Source organism: Vidua macroura, chromosome 8, assembly GCF_024509145.1.
Source record: "Vidua macroura isolate BioBank_ID:100142 chromosome 8, ASM2450914v1, whole genome shotgun sequence".
In the NCBI taxonomy this organism is placed as follows: domain Eukaryota; kingdom Metazoa; phylum Chordata; class Aves; order Passeriformes; family Viduidae; genus Vidua; species Vidua macroura.
In genome coordinates this window covers 35,210,850-35,229,186 of record NC_071578.1, presented here as the reverse complement: position 1 = coordinate 35,229,186, position 18,337 = coordinate 35,210,850, and the positions used below count along the sequence as shown (strand labels likewise).

At 42.8% G+C, this 18,337-nt stretch overlaps 2 protein-coding genes and 1 long non-coding RNA gene across 3 annotated transcripts; 2 read left to right on the top strand and 1 right to left on the bottom strand.

The window, feature by feature from the left end:
- Positions 1 to 200: 200 nt before the first annotated feature.
- Positions 201 to 5,574, top strand: STOX1 (storkhead box 1). The gene is made up of 3 exons (XM_053983569.1): positions 201 to 399; positions 1,926 to 4,203; positions 5,216 to 5,574. The coding sequence occupies exons 1-3, from the start codon at positions 267 to 269 to the stop codon at positions 5,253 to 5,255; spliced, it is 2,451 nt and encodes an 816-aa protein (XP_053839544.1). The 5' UTR covers positions 201 to 266; the 3' UTR covers positions 5,256 to 5,574.
- On the bottom strand, positions 4,264 to 5,899 carry LOC128810582 (uncharacterized). The gene is made up of 3 exons (XR_008438074.1): positions 5,815 to 5,899; positions 5,568 to 5,688; positions 4,264 to 4,628 (listed from the first exon to the last, which is right to left on the bottom strand). It is a non-coding gene; the product is annotated as an uncharacterized LOC128810582 (long non-coding RNA).
- A 565-nt stretch (positions 5,900 to 6,464) lies between these two features.
- On the top strand, positions 6,465 to 17,782 carry LOC128810580 (nucleolar RNA helicase 2-like). Its single transcript, XM_053983568.1, has 15 exons — positions 6,465 to 6,635; positions 7,132 to 7,401; positions 8,078 to 8,153; positions 8,845 to 9,023; positions 10,514 to 10,631; positions 11,484 to 11,669; positions 12,164 to 12,309; positions 12,972 to 13,121; positions 13,619 to 13,780; positions 14,505 to 14,624; positions 15,391 to 15,464; positions 15,678 to 15,837; positions 16,144 to 16,278; positions 16,656 to 16,700; positions 17,189 to 17,782. The coding sequence occupies exons 1-15, from the start codon at positions 6,528 to 6,530 to the stop codon at positions 17,408 to 17,410; spliced, it is 2,151 nt and encodes a 716-aa protein (XP_053839543.1). The 5' UTR covers positions 6,465 to 6,527; the 3' UTR covers positions 17,411 to 17,782.
- Positions 17,783 to 18,337: the final 555 nt, after the last annotated feature.

The window sequence follows — 18,337 nt, the reverse complement described above, 5'->3', positions numbered from 1 at the left end:
GTTTATTAATCTAAATTATGGCTTTGGCTGTAATTTTATACCAAACAAACAAACGTGCTTAAGGCAACCTTCTGTTCCCTTCATTACCAAGGCTCTTGACAAGTGCTAGCACCACCTCCCTCCTCTCAGAAATATTTCTGAGTAATTTGCCAAAGAAAATTAGCTGGAAATTTTCAGTGGAAATCTTTCACAGCTAATAGTAAAAATGAAACATTATTCCATTCAAATAATTTTCTTTTCTTTTAGGTGATGTGACCCCTGCTCTCATGAATCCTCTCTCGCAGCCACGCTCTGTTCCTTTGGCAGAAGGAATATACTGGACCATATCAGACATGAATGCAGATCATATGATGGTCACTCAGGAAACTTTATTGGAGCAGTTAGTGAAAAATTATCCAGGTAACTTGTTCATTTCTCCCTCCTTTAAAAAGTGGCTGTCTCATCAAGCCTGAGTTTCTGATATTGGACAAGGGATCAGGGAATGTTTGCAGGCAAAGCTGGCAAGGCGAAGGAGTACAGTTAACAGGCAACTGGTAGAATCCATGAATGTGCATACTTCTCATCCATCTGTAAGTGTCGCTACATTGACTTGAGTGCAATCCTTTCCACAGATTTTAATACATCTTTGAGAGTAAGAGGGAACTGATTGTAGTTGAGAGCATGCCCTTTCTAGAGGGCGGGAAAGCACAGAAGTGGTATTTAGGTGCTAGATATGGAATAGCACAAAATAGACTGTTAGATCACAGGGACTTGTTAAGTCCTGCTTTAAGAGACAGAAACACAGCTGACTTTGACTGCAGAGGGACTGGGTAGGAGTCTACATCTGGTGTTTGCTATCAAAAACTATAACCAGCCTCAAATTCAGGTTTGTTGGTCATATTCTAGCCCTTTCCCTCCTGAAAGGAAATTACTTTTACTAAGTGATCTTTAGTTCTTCACTTCTAGCCCAATTGGTTGGAGCATGGTACAAATAATGCCAAGGTTGTGCATTTGATTCCCATATGGACCACTCACTTAAGAGTTGGACTTGATGATCCTTGTGGTCCCTTCCAACTCAGAATATTCTGTGATTCTAATGGGGTGGCAGCCACTTCCCTTAAATGTTTTCTAGAAGTCTGAAAAATATCCCATTTCCCTTAGATCTGCAATATCAAAGTGTTATTGTGTTTGAGACTTTGGACAAACTCCTTCTGGCCTTCTCAGAAAGCTGCTTTGTTTGATACTGAGCTGCTTCTTTTGAGTCCTCTTAATCTTACAGCTCTGCCAATGCTCTGCCAAGGCTGAATCTGGTAGGCATTTTAACCAGTGGGGAAAATATTAATGCAACCCCACAAACTGGCACAGAACCATGCCAGGAATGTGCTGTGGTCAATAAGTGCACTGAGATAACTACAAGGCAGAATTTGTAGTCAGCCATAAGTAGCATTCTCGAACTTTGTAGGGTCTTGAAGGTATTTCTTGCTGTGTTTTCACCTTGCTGGAAGGTCTTAATTTTGTGGGCAGGAGGTCAGCTGTGACTAGACTAAGGATTCTGAGACTGTGACACCTGATGGAAAACTGTAGCTGAGACCAGTCTCAGTGAGGTAATAAATTGACATCTGACCAAACTACACCAGAAACTTCAGAAAGTGATGAAAACCCCTCTTAAGTAACATGCCAGGAGAGAAATGCTTAGAACAAGATGTTGTCTGGTTTGTACCTGGCAGAAGGTCTCTCTCATGAATATCATATCCTGACAGACATAAAGACAACATCCTTGCTCCCTCACAGTGGTGCTGCAGTGGCAACACAGCTGGCCTTTACCTAAATGCTCTGGGTATTTAATTTTCAGTTGATTTCAGGGCTGTTGTATGAGATCTTTTGGCCAGAACCCATTTTATTTGAAAACTTATTTCTGATTTGAAGTATCCGTCTCTTTGTTCTAGGCATTGCAGTGCCCTCCCACAACATATTACATAATATCCTTGGCACTCTAATTAAGGAAAGAAAAGTCTATCATACAGGAGAAGGATATTTCATTGTGACTCCCAACACTTACTTTATCACAAATGATGCCACAGAAGACAACAGGAGGATCCTGTTGGAGGACAGTTGTTGCTGTTCATCACCTTCCATCACTTACCTGATAAACATTAAGCCCTGTGCAGACCAAGTGAAAGAAAACATTCCTACAGTACCCCGTTACAGATCCTGCCATTGCTTCCCTGACCAAAACAGGCTCTGTGAACAAAGGCATTGGCAGGTGATGAGCCGTGAATCTAATGGAGAGGGAAAGAGAGGCTGCAGTGAGTTGAAGCCTTCAATTCGAACTCAGGGCATCTCTGCATCTGCTGAGAACCATTCCTGGGACACCATCAAATCCCTGACATCTGTGAAAGCAAAACTGAAAAGCAAAATGCTTGGCCTTGGCCTTTTCTGGAGAAGTGGTTCTAAAAAAGAAAAACACAAGAAGGAGTACTCCACTTTTTCAGGCCAGTTTCCTCCCCAGGAGTGGCCAGTCAGGGATGAAGATGACTTAGACAATATTCCACGTGATATTGAACATGAAATCATCAAGCGTATTAACCCTACTCTTACAGTTGATAATTTGATTAAACACACAATATTAATGCAGAAGTTTGAGGAGCAGAAAAAATGCATCAGTAAAGAGAAAAAATACATCAGTACTGGTACCTCGGCTGAAGTGCCAACAGTCAGCCAAAACCGTCTTTCAAAGGACTGTATTCAAAAGGCACCAAGTAAAACAGCAAAACGCACCAGGAAAACCAAATCAAAGAAGGAAAGGCAGATTAGCAGGAGCAGCAGGAAATCTCACATACAGAAACTAACATCCCAAAATATGAAACTGGAAGAAAGCTTTTCACTGCCCATCAAAAACCAAGAGCCACCTGATGTAGCCGTGGAATCCCACATGATATACAAGAAGCAGATTAAGAATCCTTTTCAGGGTCTGCCATGGAGACCTCGCAGCTTTCATGCAAGAGGACACCAAGGTGGTGTTAACGGTCAGCTGAAGTGCCAGACTCAAAAGGGAGGAAGGGCTTTCCAAAGGCCACAGTCCTCAGGCTCCTCAGGACCCTTTGGCTGTGAAACTGAAAGGCTGGATGCAGAAAGAGAGGCTGACAAAGCTAAGCAAAAGAACCTACTCCATGCTAACAGGTCTGACCTTCAGTTAAAGAAAGACAGTTTCAGTGAAAATGGTAGTTATCCACAAGGCAGTAATCTGCAAATAGATAACAGAAGCAGATACTTCCTGGAGAGTAATATTTCTGAAGAAAATGTCTATAAAAGAACAGTAAAAGAAACATCCCCTTGCTCCTACATTAAAGATAATGGTGTGTGTGAAGAAGATGCAAAATTTCCATTCTACCAGAAAGATGAACATTGCAGATGCAAAGCAGACTCTGTATGCGAGCTGTTAGGTCGAACAGGCAGTGAATTTCAAAATGTCCATCTTTCAAATTACATGGCCAGTGTTAATCTGGCCCCAAAAAATGGTGTGCAATACAGACCAAAGACTGATAAAAAGAGTGAACTTATACTTAACTATGGCTGTGCCAGCCATCCTGGATCAATAGAGCTGCAAAGGGAAGGGTTCACTGGTAACTCCCATCTTCTGCACCGAAAGGGACGTGACGGTGACACCTGTAACTCGTCACATCTGGATGAGATTTCTGAGATTTTCCTGCCCCCTGGCCATGCCTTTTCAGACACACGAGACTGGAGTACAGCTGTGTCCCTAAAAGCCTCTAAGGTTAGTACCTGCCCTGCCCAGCACGACACAACCGTAAATAAATGCGATCTAAGATGTAAGGGAAGTGCCAGCCTTGCAGAACCAACAGATGGCTCAAAGGAGCATCCAAAACCACACAGCACAGAGGAAAGTTGGCTGTGCAGTCAGGTTCTTCTGAAAGGCCACAGAAAGGATGAAGGAACTGGCCCCACTGAATGTGGGAAGGGCTCAGCTGTGACGGATTTCTGCCACGCTGACTCCGATGCTGGCACTTTGCAGAACCTCACCCATGAGGTGGGCGAAGGAGCAACATGCCGTGCTTTGGGCTCACAGATCAAAGAAGTGAGAAACCCTCCAGGAAAAAAAGAGCAGTTTGTAAAGAATACATGTCCTGTGATCCCACAACAGCAACACTCAGAAGGGACAGAAAACCACAGCATTACAGGAGACAGTGGAATTGACTCCCCAAGGTAAGAAAACACGTGGCACTAAGTTAGATACTTTATCTCCAAGCTGACCATCAGATTTAGGCAGAAATGTTGCAGTAAATCACAAACCCCTTCCCCAACAACATTCTATTTTTATTCAGACTTCAGTGTTCTGATCCAGAAACACCCAAACTCTATAGTTCTGCCAAGTCTTGTAACATGAACATTCTCCCTGAATTGCTGCTGTTGGTATTTTGCATTTGTTTTCATGAGGCAAGAAAAGAGCAGAAGTTCTGTCCTGCAGGTTGAGGTGATCAAGGACAGAAATGTTAAGAAACACGGTGTTTGATAAATTCAGTGTTAAACACTGTGTTTGATAAGCTCCTGTTGGCAGGCAATCAACACATGACGTTGGATATTGTCGTAGACTCTCCAGTTGTACATAAAGAATAGAGATCCAGCAGAAACTGAAAGTAGAAAATAGCATTTGACCTGCTCACAACAGACAGAATGCGTACATCACCTGAGCTTTCACAGTGTGCATTTTGCCTGTAATTACACCTGAAAATCCCTTAATGGAAAATAAATTGGCCTGAAACAAATTTTTACACAGTTGTACATGGAGACCTCCAAACTTAACTAAATTGGCAAGAATCTATGGTAAAAATCAAATATTTTTTTTTTTACAGCAGCACGTATTCTTAATATCTTAAATGAGTGGTATTTAACTGTAATTAAACCATTGGAGTCTTCATTAGATTTGTACTGTCACCTTGAGAAGCCAGCATAGGAAGGAACAAACCACAAACTACTGCTCCTAAGGGAATCCTGCTAATTGTCAATCTTTCCCTTAAGCAGCTCTTGGCTGTGCACCCTTCCAAGCACACTTCCTGTGTATTACTTGGATGTGAAGACTTGAAATCTTTAGCAAAGTGTATTTCAGAGGGTCATTTTGACTGTTTGTACATATGCCCATCTGAGGCACTAAAAGCTAAGCCAACTCAGTTCATTTTTGGAATGTGAAGTCTGACTTCTAATAATTATATTATTTTAGGTGGACTGAAAAGAAGATGAAGCTTCCTGCCAAATTCTAAAAGTATAAATAACAATGCAAAAAGGAGGATAAGTGAAAGAACAATTGCAACAAAATTCCTTCATCTAACTCTGGTTGTGAATATTTGATTATATTTTAATGAGATTGGTAAACTTTCCCCTTGTAACTGTAAATGCAGCCGGTCACATCAGTGAGGCAGTCTCTAAATCAAAGCAGTTAGTTAAAACTTTTGATGGTAGTGTTTGGAGAGGGCACGTGTATTTTGTTTGCCCTCATCTTTAATTATTTTTTGTGTGTCCCTGTGAAAATAAAAGTGAGAACTGGCATTCTTCATTCAGACCACACCACTGACCTGGAGGGGGTTTGTGTTTCTCCAATAGCAACTGCAGCTGGACAGGGCTGTTCCACACTCTAACTCTGGAAAGCGTTTCCTACTTGTGCCACAGGAATCAGCACAAGCTTCACTTTCCCAGCTAGAAAACAAAACAAGTGAACTAGATGTGCACGTGGTTCCTACAAAAATTCCTTCAATGCCAAGGTTCTCTGACCGTGTCCCACAGCACTCCCAGCTATCCTCAGTCTACTCGGTGTGTTTGTACCTGTCAAGCAGGGTTTAGTCTTTGCAAATGAAAAGGTGCTGGTGGCAGGAGGCAGCAGCTCAGGCCAGTGCCACTGCGGTGGGGCAGGCCCTGCTCCGGTCCCGACCTTCCCAGCCTGTAAGGAATCCACATCCTGGCCGCTGTCAGGATTGCTTCACACATTTTACTTCCTAAGGCTTATTTTGACTTCTTCCTCTTGATTTACCCCTGTAGCTACAAGCAGATTGTGCTGGGCTCATGCTGCGTATCACCACAGGCCTGTGGATTTTAAATCTTAGTAATTTGGTCACACTGCCCTTTCCTACCTCAGACTTTTCACTACTACTGAACCCTTTTCTGCGGTAGTTATAGAGGCTAAAGTCGTCAGCTCGTAAAGCTGCTGGAGATTTGTTCTGGGGAGGGCAGGGCCCTGGCACGGGCGGCGGGACGAGCCGGGCCCTCATGGCGGACCCGTCATGGCGGCCGCCCCCCGCCTCAGCGTGCGGCGCGCCGGGACTTGCAGTCCTCACGTTGTCCCCCGGGGCACGCCGGGAGTTGTGGTCCCACGCCGACGGCCGCAGGCGATTGGCTGTTGGACGGCGTGGCCCCGCCCCCGCGCTGCCGGATCCGCCGTCCATTGGGCGCCGGGGGCCTCGGCCGCTCGGAGCGTGACGCGCGGCGGGCGCGCGGCTGGTGCGGAGCGCGGCGTGGCGGAGCGGCGGCGGCGAGCGGAGATGCCCGAGGCCACCCGGTGCAGCGGCAGCAGCAGCGGGGCCGAGTCGGGCTCCGACTGCTCCATGGACGCCGAGGGGGTCCCGGAGAGCGGCCGCCGGCGGCACAAGGTACCAGGGAAGGGCTCCGGGCACGGCCCGGCCGCGCCCGCGCGCTGGGGCTGGCGCCCGGCGAGCGCGGCCTCGGATCGCGGCCGCCCGCACCGCCGGTGGCGCGGGCCGGGCGAGGCGTGCGCGGCGCGGCCGCGGGGCGGCCCGGGCCGGGCGGCCACGTGCGCGGGCGGGCCGGGCCGCGGCCTCGCCGCGTGTCGGGGCGGCCCCGCCGGACGTGCTGGGCCTGCCGCAGCCGGCCGGGAGCCCGGGAAGCGCTTTCCCCGGCACCCGGAGCGGGGCAGAGCCCCGAAAGCGAAGGCCCGGTTGTCTCGTGGTCGGTAACGTGTCTCCTGAGCGGCGGCGGCCGGCAGGGATCTGTTGCCTCGTGTCAGCCACCGCCCCCGTCAGTAACTAGAACGTGCGCTTCAAGCTTTAGCTGTTCTGCGCCCTCTTCTCTGTTCCGTGTCGCTTGGATCCACGAGCGTGTGTTTTCATTTACTCTGTGCCTTGTCAGAAGGAGAAAAAGGAGAAGAAATCTAAACGCCGGGACAAGTTTCAGAGGGGAAAGACTCAGACAGATGACAGCGAGGAATCGGATGAGGAGCGTTATGCCCCGAAACCCAAGAAATCAAAGAGTGTCAGTAAACAGAACGGTCACACGAAAGAGGAAAGCCTGGAGAAACCGAGATTGTCCTCCTTTAGCAGCAAATCCTCCCGCAGAAGCCGACAGAGTAGTTCTAGTGAAACGTCCAGTGAGAGCGAAAGTGAGAGCGAGCAGGATCAGGTAAAGCTAATGACTGCTTTTGGTTGTAGTGATGCGGTATGGCTTTTAACTCCTGCATTGTAACACGGCCAAATTTAGAAGGGGTTGTATCCCATTTTCCTCCCTTTCCTAATCAATCGAAAGTGCTGTAAAATGTCAAGATTTAAAGTTCTCGAATTGTTCAGTCTGCCAAGAATTTTGCAATTCTTGCAAAATGCTGGACAAGTGCATCATGGTTTCCTCACTTCAGCAGTCTGGTGCTGTGATAGCTGTTGCTGGACAGACAGGTTGCTCTGAGATGGAGCTGTAATATGATTCAGCATCATGAGGTGTATGTGGCTTTTGGAGTTGTCCTGTACAGAGCCAGGAGTTGGACTTGGTGGTCCCTGTGGGTCCCTTCCAACTCGTGATATTGTACGATTCTAATTAAGAGTTTTCAGTTTTGGTTTGAGCGTTTTGCATTTACTGTGCTGCTAGGTATGAAACAGCCTTAACCTCCAGATCGCTTCTGCCAACTTTGTCCAAGTTTGAAATAGGATGGTAAAACAAAGAAGGCTCTTTAGCTGCAGCTGTGACACTGTCACTGAAGAGTATTGACACCAGTGTCTATACTGAATTTGCTTGAATTGCCTTGAATTTACTGACAGTCATGTAATATTCACATGGAATCTTACCTAAATTATTGTTTACCTAACAGGAGTTGACTGGAGATCAGAAGGAGGGTGCTTTCTCCAATTTTTCTATTTCCAAAGAAACTGTCCAGCTTCTTCAAGGTAAGTTTCTTGGCAAGGTGTGACCATAGAATGTCAGAGATCCCTGTTGTGTTTTTATGCTCTACACCCTGGATCAGTAAACTTTGAGATGTGCTCTGCTCATGCCTGTACAAGCACGGATGCTGTGCAGAAGACATAGACTGCCTGCTCCAAATACACCTTTGAACACACACTTTGCAGTGTTGTCCAGTTCAGCCTTTGCAATAAAATTCTAAATGACATGAACCAAGGAAAAAAAAATTACGTGTGAGAATTTTTCATATAAAGGTTATTTTGGTGTGAATAAAGAAAAAACAATTATATTTAGTATCTTTGATGTTTGTTTATACATGAATTAGTACGAACTAAGAACAGAAGGGGTTTTGAGATGTGAATTATTTAAAAGGAAGAGATTTTCACAGATAGGTAAGGAGTATTGCATAAATAAAGGCACAGTAGTGACAGTCTTTCATAAAGGCTAATAACTTCCTCTGTCATAGCTAGTACTGTGTCTGGTGGTGTGAAGTGGGAGAATAAAATGGACAGTCCCAGGGCACTCTTGGCAGATGACTCATCTGATCAAATAAATCAGTGGAGGTCCTGACTTACTTTAGAGTTGATGGAAGTTCTTCTTGCAATAATTTCCACTGAAGAGTATGAAAGAACATTTGTAAAACAACCATATTAAGGAAATCTCTTGAAATTGTCACAGCTCGAGGAGTGACGTACCTGTTCCCTGTGCAAGTGAAGACCTTCAATCCAGTGTATACTGGCAAGGATGTCATTGCTCAAGCACGAACTGGAACAGGGAAAACATTCTCTTTTGCTATTCCCTTAATTGAGAAGCTTCAGGGAGAGTCACAGGAAAGAAGAAGAGGCCGTCCACCAAAGGTAAATGTGCCTGGCTAGAATGGTGATTTTGCTTTGTCTTACATCTGATTCAGGTTTTTCAGCTGCTGGAGCAGCTCTTCAGGTCTGTGCAGGGGTAAGCTAACCCACATTAAAGGTGATTTGAAAGCTGTGTCCACTGGGCTTTGCCTGCATCCTGTGCTGCCTTCCAGCCTCTGATGAAGAGCGGGAGCACAACAGCTCTCTCCACTTGTCAGTTCCTTTTTCTGCCACAGGGAGACCAAAACTACAGGTGGTCAACGTGTTCCTATAGAATTCTGCTCTGTCATGTTACCAGTTCAGGGCTAGTGGCTGCTGGATGCTTGTTTTTCTCTGAAATTGCTAACAGATTTGTTACTAATTGTAACTTGACAGCTTGATAAAAACTGTCTACTCCAACATGTTTCATTCTAAAACATGTAAACAGTGGGAGGTTTTAAAAATAGGCTTATTTTTCTCTAGGAACACCACCAAATGTTGAAGCTCCTGCTCCAGAGAACGCAAATTTGTTAAGAGCTGCGTTCATTCTGCTAAGGAATGAAAACCCACGTGTGGTTTTTCACTGAATTCTTATGATGCCTCCAAAAAAATCTAGAGAGGCCAATGCTGAGCACATCCTCATTAATAATTTTTGTCAGTTTTTTCATCTTGTCAGTCATCTCACAGATTACCTGAAGTGCCTTCCAAAAGCAGTACTAGCAGTTTTACATGCATCTGCCCATCACATTGCTCGGCTGACTGAGAACGCTGTCTCTAGATTTGGCACAGTCTTTTGGAGAAGGAAGGGCTTTACAAAAGATTCCAGACCTCACTCTACCATAATACACCACTGCCTGCTTTTTGGTAATGGGTTTTGATGCTGAAGGAGGTATTGGGATAAGGATTAAGGTTCCTTCTGTGAAGTGGCTGATCCCAGGCTGGAGAGCAGTGCTTCAGTCACGTTTTAAACACAATCTGTTAACCTGCCTGCAGGGAGGGCTGCATGCTGGAAGAGAGGATGGTTGCCTAGCTGCCTCTGCAGGGGTATGGATTAGCACAGCAGCTCGACAGACTAACAGATGTTTGTTTCTCTGAGCCACAGGGAAGCTGAGAGACAGCTGACAGCTCTTCCTTGCACCTTCTCACAGGACTGTGAAGCAAAAACCTTTTGTTACCCACATCCTTCAGTCTTGATTTCAATCAGTGCATGCACATGCAGAAGAAAACTTGTAGCTGGTCTGTTCAGGAGCTAGAGCTAAATAAGATTTAAGTCCCTCCTATCCTGTTTAAAAAGAAGTTAGCCTGTCCTAAATGTGTGTATGTTGAAGTGTTTAATGATGTTATAAGAGACTTGAGCAGTGTGTTTCTTCAGCCTTTCCTTAGATAATAATTTAAAACTTTTTTTTAAATTTAATTTTACAAAGGGTTAGATCCAAATTAATGATCAGAAGTCTAGTGGTTTCTTGGCAGAAGCCATGCTGAGAAAACATCTGTTTTGTCTTTTTTCTGTGCAGGTTCTAGTTCTTTGTCCAACAAGAGAGCTGGCAAATCAGGTTGCCAAAGATTTCAAGGATATCACAAGGAAGCTGACAGTAGGTTGTTTTTATGGAGGAACTCCCTATAATGGACAAAGTAAGTGACTCTTAGGACTAATAATTTAAATATTGATTGGCTGCCATATTTAAGAAGTGCAGTTGGATCTTTCCAGACACACACTTAACAGCTCAAGAGCTGGAGACTGTTCATGGGAAATTCAGCAGTTCAAAATGTATCTTCTTATGGAGGGAAATAGCTGTAGTTCTCAGTTACATTCTTGGTGTTCCTTATTTACTCACGTACCTTAAATTAGAGTGAAACAGAGTATGCTGTGTGTATAACCTGTATTTGGGTTTAGGTTCTTGTAAACCCATTTTCATTACAAAAGTTTAGTCTTACAGCTGTGGCTGGGTATGTGTTTTTTCATGTGATAAGGGATATGTAGAGGATTTGTAAAGTGGAGAAGAAATTGTTGTGAGAGCATAATTTACTGCCTTGGTGATTGTAAACAAGGAATGAGAGTGAGCTCTTTCATGGTGATACATCTTGAGACATTAGGGATGTTTTTTTTCTCAGAACCTCAGGAAGGAGTTTATTTCAGTCATTTGGATAGCTAAATAAATAATTTTTTTAAAAGTTTCCAGTTCAAGTAGATAATTTGGGAAGAGCTGATTATTTCTAAAGAATATTAAAAGAAGTTCACCCTTGCTGCTTTAGCACAGGGGGAGGGAAGGGTGCTAAGTTCTTCTTTTTTTCCCTTCAGGAAGAGCAGATTTTCTGCCTTACATATTTTTTCCAGATTTTCTCTTTTGGTTCACCATTTATTCTCACTTTTGTAAGGAGAGTACTTATGAGTAGTTTAAGAAGCTGTTTTGTGATTGCCATGTGTTACTGCTGCAGAGAGTGTTCCCTGGTTCACTGCTAACTCTTGGCTTCCCTGTTTACCAGTCGACCTCATGAGAAGTGGCATTGACATCTTGGTCGGGACACCTGGTCGAATCAAAGACCACCTGCAGAATGGCAAGCTGGACCTTACCAAGGTCAAACACGTTGTACTCGATGAAGTTGACCAGATGCTGGACATGGGATTTGCTGAGCAAGTGGAAGACATTTTACGAGTTGCATACAAGAAGGGTAATCTCAATATTTAAACAAATAGTAATAAATGTTAGTAATAATTTAGTTGGTGAAAATTCAGGTATAAGGTGATTTTGTTTAGCAATGACTGAATATTATGTATTGTGAATATGTGGGAATCATTCACAGAATCTGTGCAAAGCTTGAAGTCCAGTACCTAGGGGTCTGTAAATAAGTGCCTTTGGCACCTATCTTTAAGTGTGCTTGGACTTCTTCAAATTAAAGGGAATTAGCTTTTTACCTTTTTCACTGCTTGAAAACTGACTGGTTTTTTTTTGGCCATAGTAATATTTTCATAATATTGAAATTATTTAGACTTTGTAGAATATTTTTTACTCCAGGTGTTGGTAATGCATAAATTTACGTTAGGTTTCTTTACATTAGGTACTGATATTTATCCTCATTTTTAATTACCCACATAATCAGCTCGTGTACATCTGTTAGGTGAAACGTATGAAGTTTGTGAAGCATTGTTCTGTTTTTTTGTTAAGATTCTGAAGACAATCCCCAGACACTGCTGTTTTCTGCGACTTGCCCACACTGGGTGTATGATGTGGCTAAGAAATACATGAAGTCTAGATATGAACAGATTGACCTTATTGGGAAAAGAACTCAGAAGGCTGCTACAACAGTAGAAGTGAGTAACCTCATGTGAAACGTTTTCAGGCTTTTTCCCTTTCCTTTTATGCTACAAAAGTCACCTCTTCCTAAGGTGCATTATCACAGTGGTGTTGGAAGTTGTTTAGAGAAATTTTTCCAAGCATAAGGCATGTTACAGCTGGTCAAGTTGGTGTTGGATCTGTCTTCTCACATCACAGGTAGAGAGTAGATTTTCTTGTCAGTTTTGTGGGTTTTCAGAGAAAAGCACACCTGAATTTATCGAAGTTGTAAGCAAAAGGCACACATTAACATCAGCCTGCTGCTTTTAATTCTCCATGGACATCCCAGCTGGCTTCTGGTATTCGGTATACAAGATACTTTTTTTCAGCCTTCCCGTAGTATCTCACCTCAGTAGCCCTTTGCTTGCTGTGCAGTAAATACCATAGCAAGGAATAGAATACCAATATGCTAGAGGCCTGATTTTCTCTTACTGTAATTATTTTGCTGAACATTAGACTAATTGTGGTGGGCATAAATAAGAGCCTTATGGATTTTGGATGTTCCAGGACTGTGAGTAAGCACATTTTCCCCATCAGGGAACTGTATAACTCTTTACTATTTCTGTGTTTAACAGTTCCAAATGTATTTTAAAATAATCTTAACTTTACATAAGGTTATCACTGGAATTTCTTCCTGCAGCATTTGGCAATAGAGTGTCACTGGTCTCAGAGAGCTGCGGTTATTGGAGATGTCATTCAGGTCTACAGTGGCAGCCATGGGAGGACCATTGTCTTCTGTGAGACCAAAAAGGAGGCAAATGAACTGGCTCTGAATGCTTCAATCAAACAGGTATTTTATTGTGTGTATTAAGTAACAAAACCTTTCAGAGATGTATCAACCCTATGTTGATACCAGACCTATGCTGAGTATGTTTTAAAGAGAGAATTTCAAAGTTGCGTGTGGTCAGATAGGATTTCACTCTTTCTCATGGACATGGAACAAAAATTGTAGATTACTCTTTTGAAACAGCCAAGCATTGCATAAATGGTGTGGATGGCAAGTTAGGGCAGAGTTTTCACATGTCACAGTAATTAGAGGTGAGCTGAGACACACATTGTCTCAGTTCTGTTTTCCTGCCATTGTTAAAGGCCTTTGAGGTATATGAATAAGAATTACTGAGTACATATTGTGAGACACCTAAAATATAAACTCAGGTAATTCAGTTATTCTTCTTTAACTTGCCACTCAGTACCTATCAAATACCAAGATTTTGTACCCAAAACTGACCATAGTATGGAGTGCTGTCTTGGATTTTGGTATGGTTCTAAAATAATACTGTTTTTCAGGATTGCCAGTCATTGCATGGTGACATTCCTCAGAAGCAGAGAGAGATCACGCTGAAGGGTTTTAGAAATGGTTCATTTAAAGTTCTGGTTGCAACCAATGTAGCTGCCCGTGGTTTAGATATCCCAGAAGTTGACCTGGTTGTACAAAGCTCACCACCGAAGGTAGGAGACTGTTATGTTGCATGTCTTGTAATAATCCGTAGTCTTGTTTTCAAGTGGTGTGATGCTATCAGCTGATGGTATTGGTCACACAGAGTTCATCAGCATTGTGCTTAAGGAAGAGAAATGTCCAGATATGTAGAAGTAGTTTCTTAGAGGATTTTTTGGGAGTGTGTTAGTCCCTAGTATGTTTAAAGATTATTTCCTTAAGATGTCTTCTTACGAGGCTGTTCAAAGCCTTCCCGGAAGCTGGGTATGGTGATTGCAAGGCTGGGAGCAGGGGGAGGAATGATTCTCTGGAATGGGGGTGAATGTGAGGTGTGGACCACAACCGTGAGAACATTGGCTGAAATTAAAAAGGTTTAAAAGAAACAATGTAATGTTGCAGTGAATAGCTATTTAATACTGCAGTAACCACGCTCAAGTGGATGTGCAGGAGGGGAATGGGATTGTTGTAGAGGTACACACACTCCAAATGTTGTGGTGATGCATAAAGAAAAGTTGATTCACGTTCACAGCTTTGGTTTTCAAGCCATGACTTTTAGATGATTACAGAAAAGTGTATTTGGTCAATATTAGCGAAATAATGTCTTCTAATTTAATTCTATGATGCAGTTACTGTGCATTGTTCATGCTTATCTGTAATGGCTCCTACAAGTGAGGTGGAGGCAATGAATTGATGAAATGACAATGAATTAGGTAACTCATAGGCCCTCTGTTTCTGAAGGATGTGGAGTCCTATATCCATCGCTCTGGGCGCACAGGCCGAGCTGGGCGGACTGGGATCTGTATCTGTTTCTATCAGCGAAAGGAAGAATACCAGTTGAGACACGTAGAACAAAAAGCGGTAAAGTACAGTTTTCTTCTAATTGCCAGGCTAATTTGTTCAGTTGCAGAATGCAGTTTATAAAGCACACAGAGGAGGTTCAGGCACCCTGAGGAGGGTGGCTGCAGTGTCAGTCCCTGTGGAGCAGGGAGAGCACTGCAGATTCTAACACGCACACCTTTTCAGCAAATGCCAGTGAGGTTGTCCTGTGGAAATGAGAAAAAACTCGCAGTATTTCTGTGTGGTGTTCACCCTGGTTATCATCTGATCAGTGATGTGCATATGTGCAGCTTTCCTGAGAACTGTTACTTGGATTTTTGCACTTTGTGCAGTGTTCCATATGCTGGTTTCCTCAACAATTAAGTATGTGGTTGTGATGAGAGGGTTTATTCCTGGCACATAAAGCAGTGTTACATTTAGACTAAGGCTCTATAATTTGTACTTCAATTCAAATCTATCAGACTAAAAGTAGTGATTTAGAATTTGTAGGACTCTGTTTTCCCCAGAAATGTACCAAAATGGTTTCTGTTTTCAGTCTAAGCTCACTGAATCATTTAAACTGATCTGGTACATAAAAGCCTTCTAAGTGTTACCCATTTTCCTGTAAGCTTAACCGTACAATTTTCTCTAGGAAAAATTGGAAATTAAAAGGTGAAAATAAGAAGAAAAATTACAGACTTAAATACGTGTTGTGTTGGAGTTCAGTACTGCTTCTTTATTTATGAATTATGAGCTGAATTATTTATGGTCTGCAATTTTTATGAGTCTTTTGCCTTTTAAATTTCAGGGCATTACATTCAAGCGCGTTGGTGTTCCTACTGCAACAGACATAATAAAGGCTTCCAGCAAAGATGCCATGAGGTGTGTTTGGGGACTCAAGCCCTGTTGTATCTTCCTGCCTTCCTAGTTCAGAAAGGATATTTGAATTATTCTTTACTGTCTCTTTGAACTTCCTGAGCACTGTTGAAATCTTGGACTACTGTGGTTTTTTTTTTCTATTCCAGAGCCTACTGGTGTATAAATTGGTTGTGGTTTGTTTTTTTTTTTTTTTTTTTTTTTTGCTTTACTACTTAGGTGCCTGGATTCTGTTCCTCAGACTGCTATTGAGTATTTCAGAGAATCTGCTCAGTTGCTAATAAAAGAAAAGGGACCAGTTAATGCTCTGGCTGCAGCTCTGGCCCATATTTCGGGTGCTACTTCCATTGAACAGCGCTCACTGCTGAACTCGGATGTGGTAAGGAAAGGATTATGGTTTAATGCTTGTCTCGAAACTGGAAAGAAACAACATACCCCTGTGTTGTCTGGATAGAGAATTATTTGTCTCCTGACCATTTTGTTCAAGAACTATACTTAAGCCACTAGGAACCACTGATTTTGTTAAAAGCAACAATACAGTGGCTGTAAAGATACTTGATGCCCTGTAACACTACCTGCTGGAAGATTTAATTAATGAACTGTAAATTGGTAGCTTTCTCCTGTCTGATACATGTGCTGAAGCTTATTCCTCTGCCTGAGTGGAACATGCCCCATATCTTTTCAGGGATTTGTTACAATGATACTACGCTGCTCTGAAGAAATAAACAACATGAGCTATGCCTGGCGAAGACTGCGAGAAGTGTTGGGTGATGATGTTGATCGGAAGGTGAACAGAATGTGTTTCCTCAAGGGAAAAATGGTAAGTTTCTGTTTTGTTTCTTTGATACTGGGCTCTTCTGATTGCAGCCTTTTCTTAGCAATTGTCAGGGAGCTGTTTGGTCTTTTAATCTATTCCAGGCACTGTTGATGATGGGCCTCAATCTGTTTTTTTAGTGCTTAGGGCTCTGCTGACATGCTTAAGAGGTAGGATAATGCATGGCTATGGGGATAGCAGAACAGGTAAAAGGTACGAAGCGTGTTAACTCTGCCTTAATGACAAAACAGAAAAGCGTTTCTTAGGACAGTCAGTTCTGATAGTGCCCGCCTCTCAGGTGAAGATTTGTGGGCTCTGTTGTTTTAGTTGCAGTCATTTAAAATGCTTACCTTGTATGCATTAAAATTATTCTTTCTTTTTAGGGAGTGTGCTTTGACGTTCCTGTGGCAGAACAAAAAGAAATAGAGGTACGTTCATTGCAAATTCTGGGTGCAGCAGGCTGAAGATGAAACTGGCTGGACTGGGTTAGACTGAAAACATTAGGTAGCCTTTATCCTGCCTTTCCTGGTGGCAAAAGGGATGGCTTGGAAGGAATTGAAGAACAGAACAAGCTCACAGTGTTTCTTTTCTAAGGCATTCCCCTGTGACCAAAAGTCTGTAACTTGAAACTTTTGCACTGATAAAAGCGGTGCTGGATTTATCTTTCTAGGCAGTTTTAATCTCATTTTCTGTATTCCCTGCCTCCTGTTTTCACCCAGAATTCTCTCCACAGTAAAATGAATTCAGATTTTTGCTTGGTAGCCATTAGTATTACCATGCCCTTCAGTTAGAAGTTTGAATCCCATTTATCAGCTCATGATTTTCCCTTTTCAGTTGAGCAAATTTAATAATTATTGCATACCCTGTATTTGTATTGCTAGAATTTAACTTGCTGTGTCTGACTTCACTCCGGTAGGCAAAGTGGGAAGATTCAAAACACTGGCGCTTGTGTGTGGCGACTGAATTACCAGAGTTGGTAGAATCCGTGCGAGGAGGAGGAGGAGGAGGAGGAGGGAGTGGTGGAGGAAATGGCCGGAGCTTCTCAAGCTCCAGGAACGGTCGGCGTGGTGGCTCTGGTAGAAACAGATTCAGGAGCAGAGGCCAGAAACGAAGTTTCAGCAGAGCGTTTGAACATTAACTTCAACAATCCAGAAGTGAGAATATAATGGGACTGAAGTATTTTATATTACATTACACCTAGGCTGTTTCTGTGTGTTTGTACCATTGGGGAAAATACTTCATTAAGATTTTTTTTTTTTTTTGTCAGTACTACTTTGCTCATAAACAAGGTTCTGTTCATTTAAAAAAAAGTGCAAAGAAAAAACCCAAAAAACCTGCAAGAAAAAAAAATAATTGTTTCTTTTGTTTCTCATATTGCTCTTTTAATCTTTCCATAATATGTCTGTTGCGTTCAAAACTGTAGCCTGGTTCACTGTATAATACATAGATCCGAATTGCTGCTCAAACCTGTACATTTTCTGATAAAATTAAATATTATTTTACAACTTCATATTTTGTTGTCATGTATTTGAAGCAGTATTTTGCAGGTGGAGATGTGGGAAGGTGCCAGATTGGGGATTGTGGCAGCAGGAGCCCTTGAAAGAAAAATAAATCCATTTGGTTTTTATTTTGTGGATATGTAATGAAGATCTTCTTTCCCTAAAACGTAGTTTTTAGTTTCTGTCCCAGATTGTCACTCCTTATAAAATGGGGGTAGGAAAGGCAGTTTCCAAAGCATGAGGGGAAGCCCCCTGAGGAGCAAGAACTGTGAGGAGACCCATAACCCTGTGAGGGAGTTGCAAAATGGGGAATATGTCAAGATATCATAGGTAAGAATATTCTGCAATTTAAGATCTTTGTTTTCAAGCCTAATTAGTGGAACAGCAGCAGCCCTTACTCAAGGACATCCTGGAGCTAACAAGCTTTAAGGCTAAAGTGAATCAGTATGTTGGTGTATATCTATGTGTACATTGTTGGGTTGGCAAAATACTCAAGGTCCACGTATCCTATGGGTGAACTACGTTTTAGTACTGCAACTAAAACTCAGGGCTATGGGTCAGAAAGG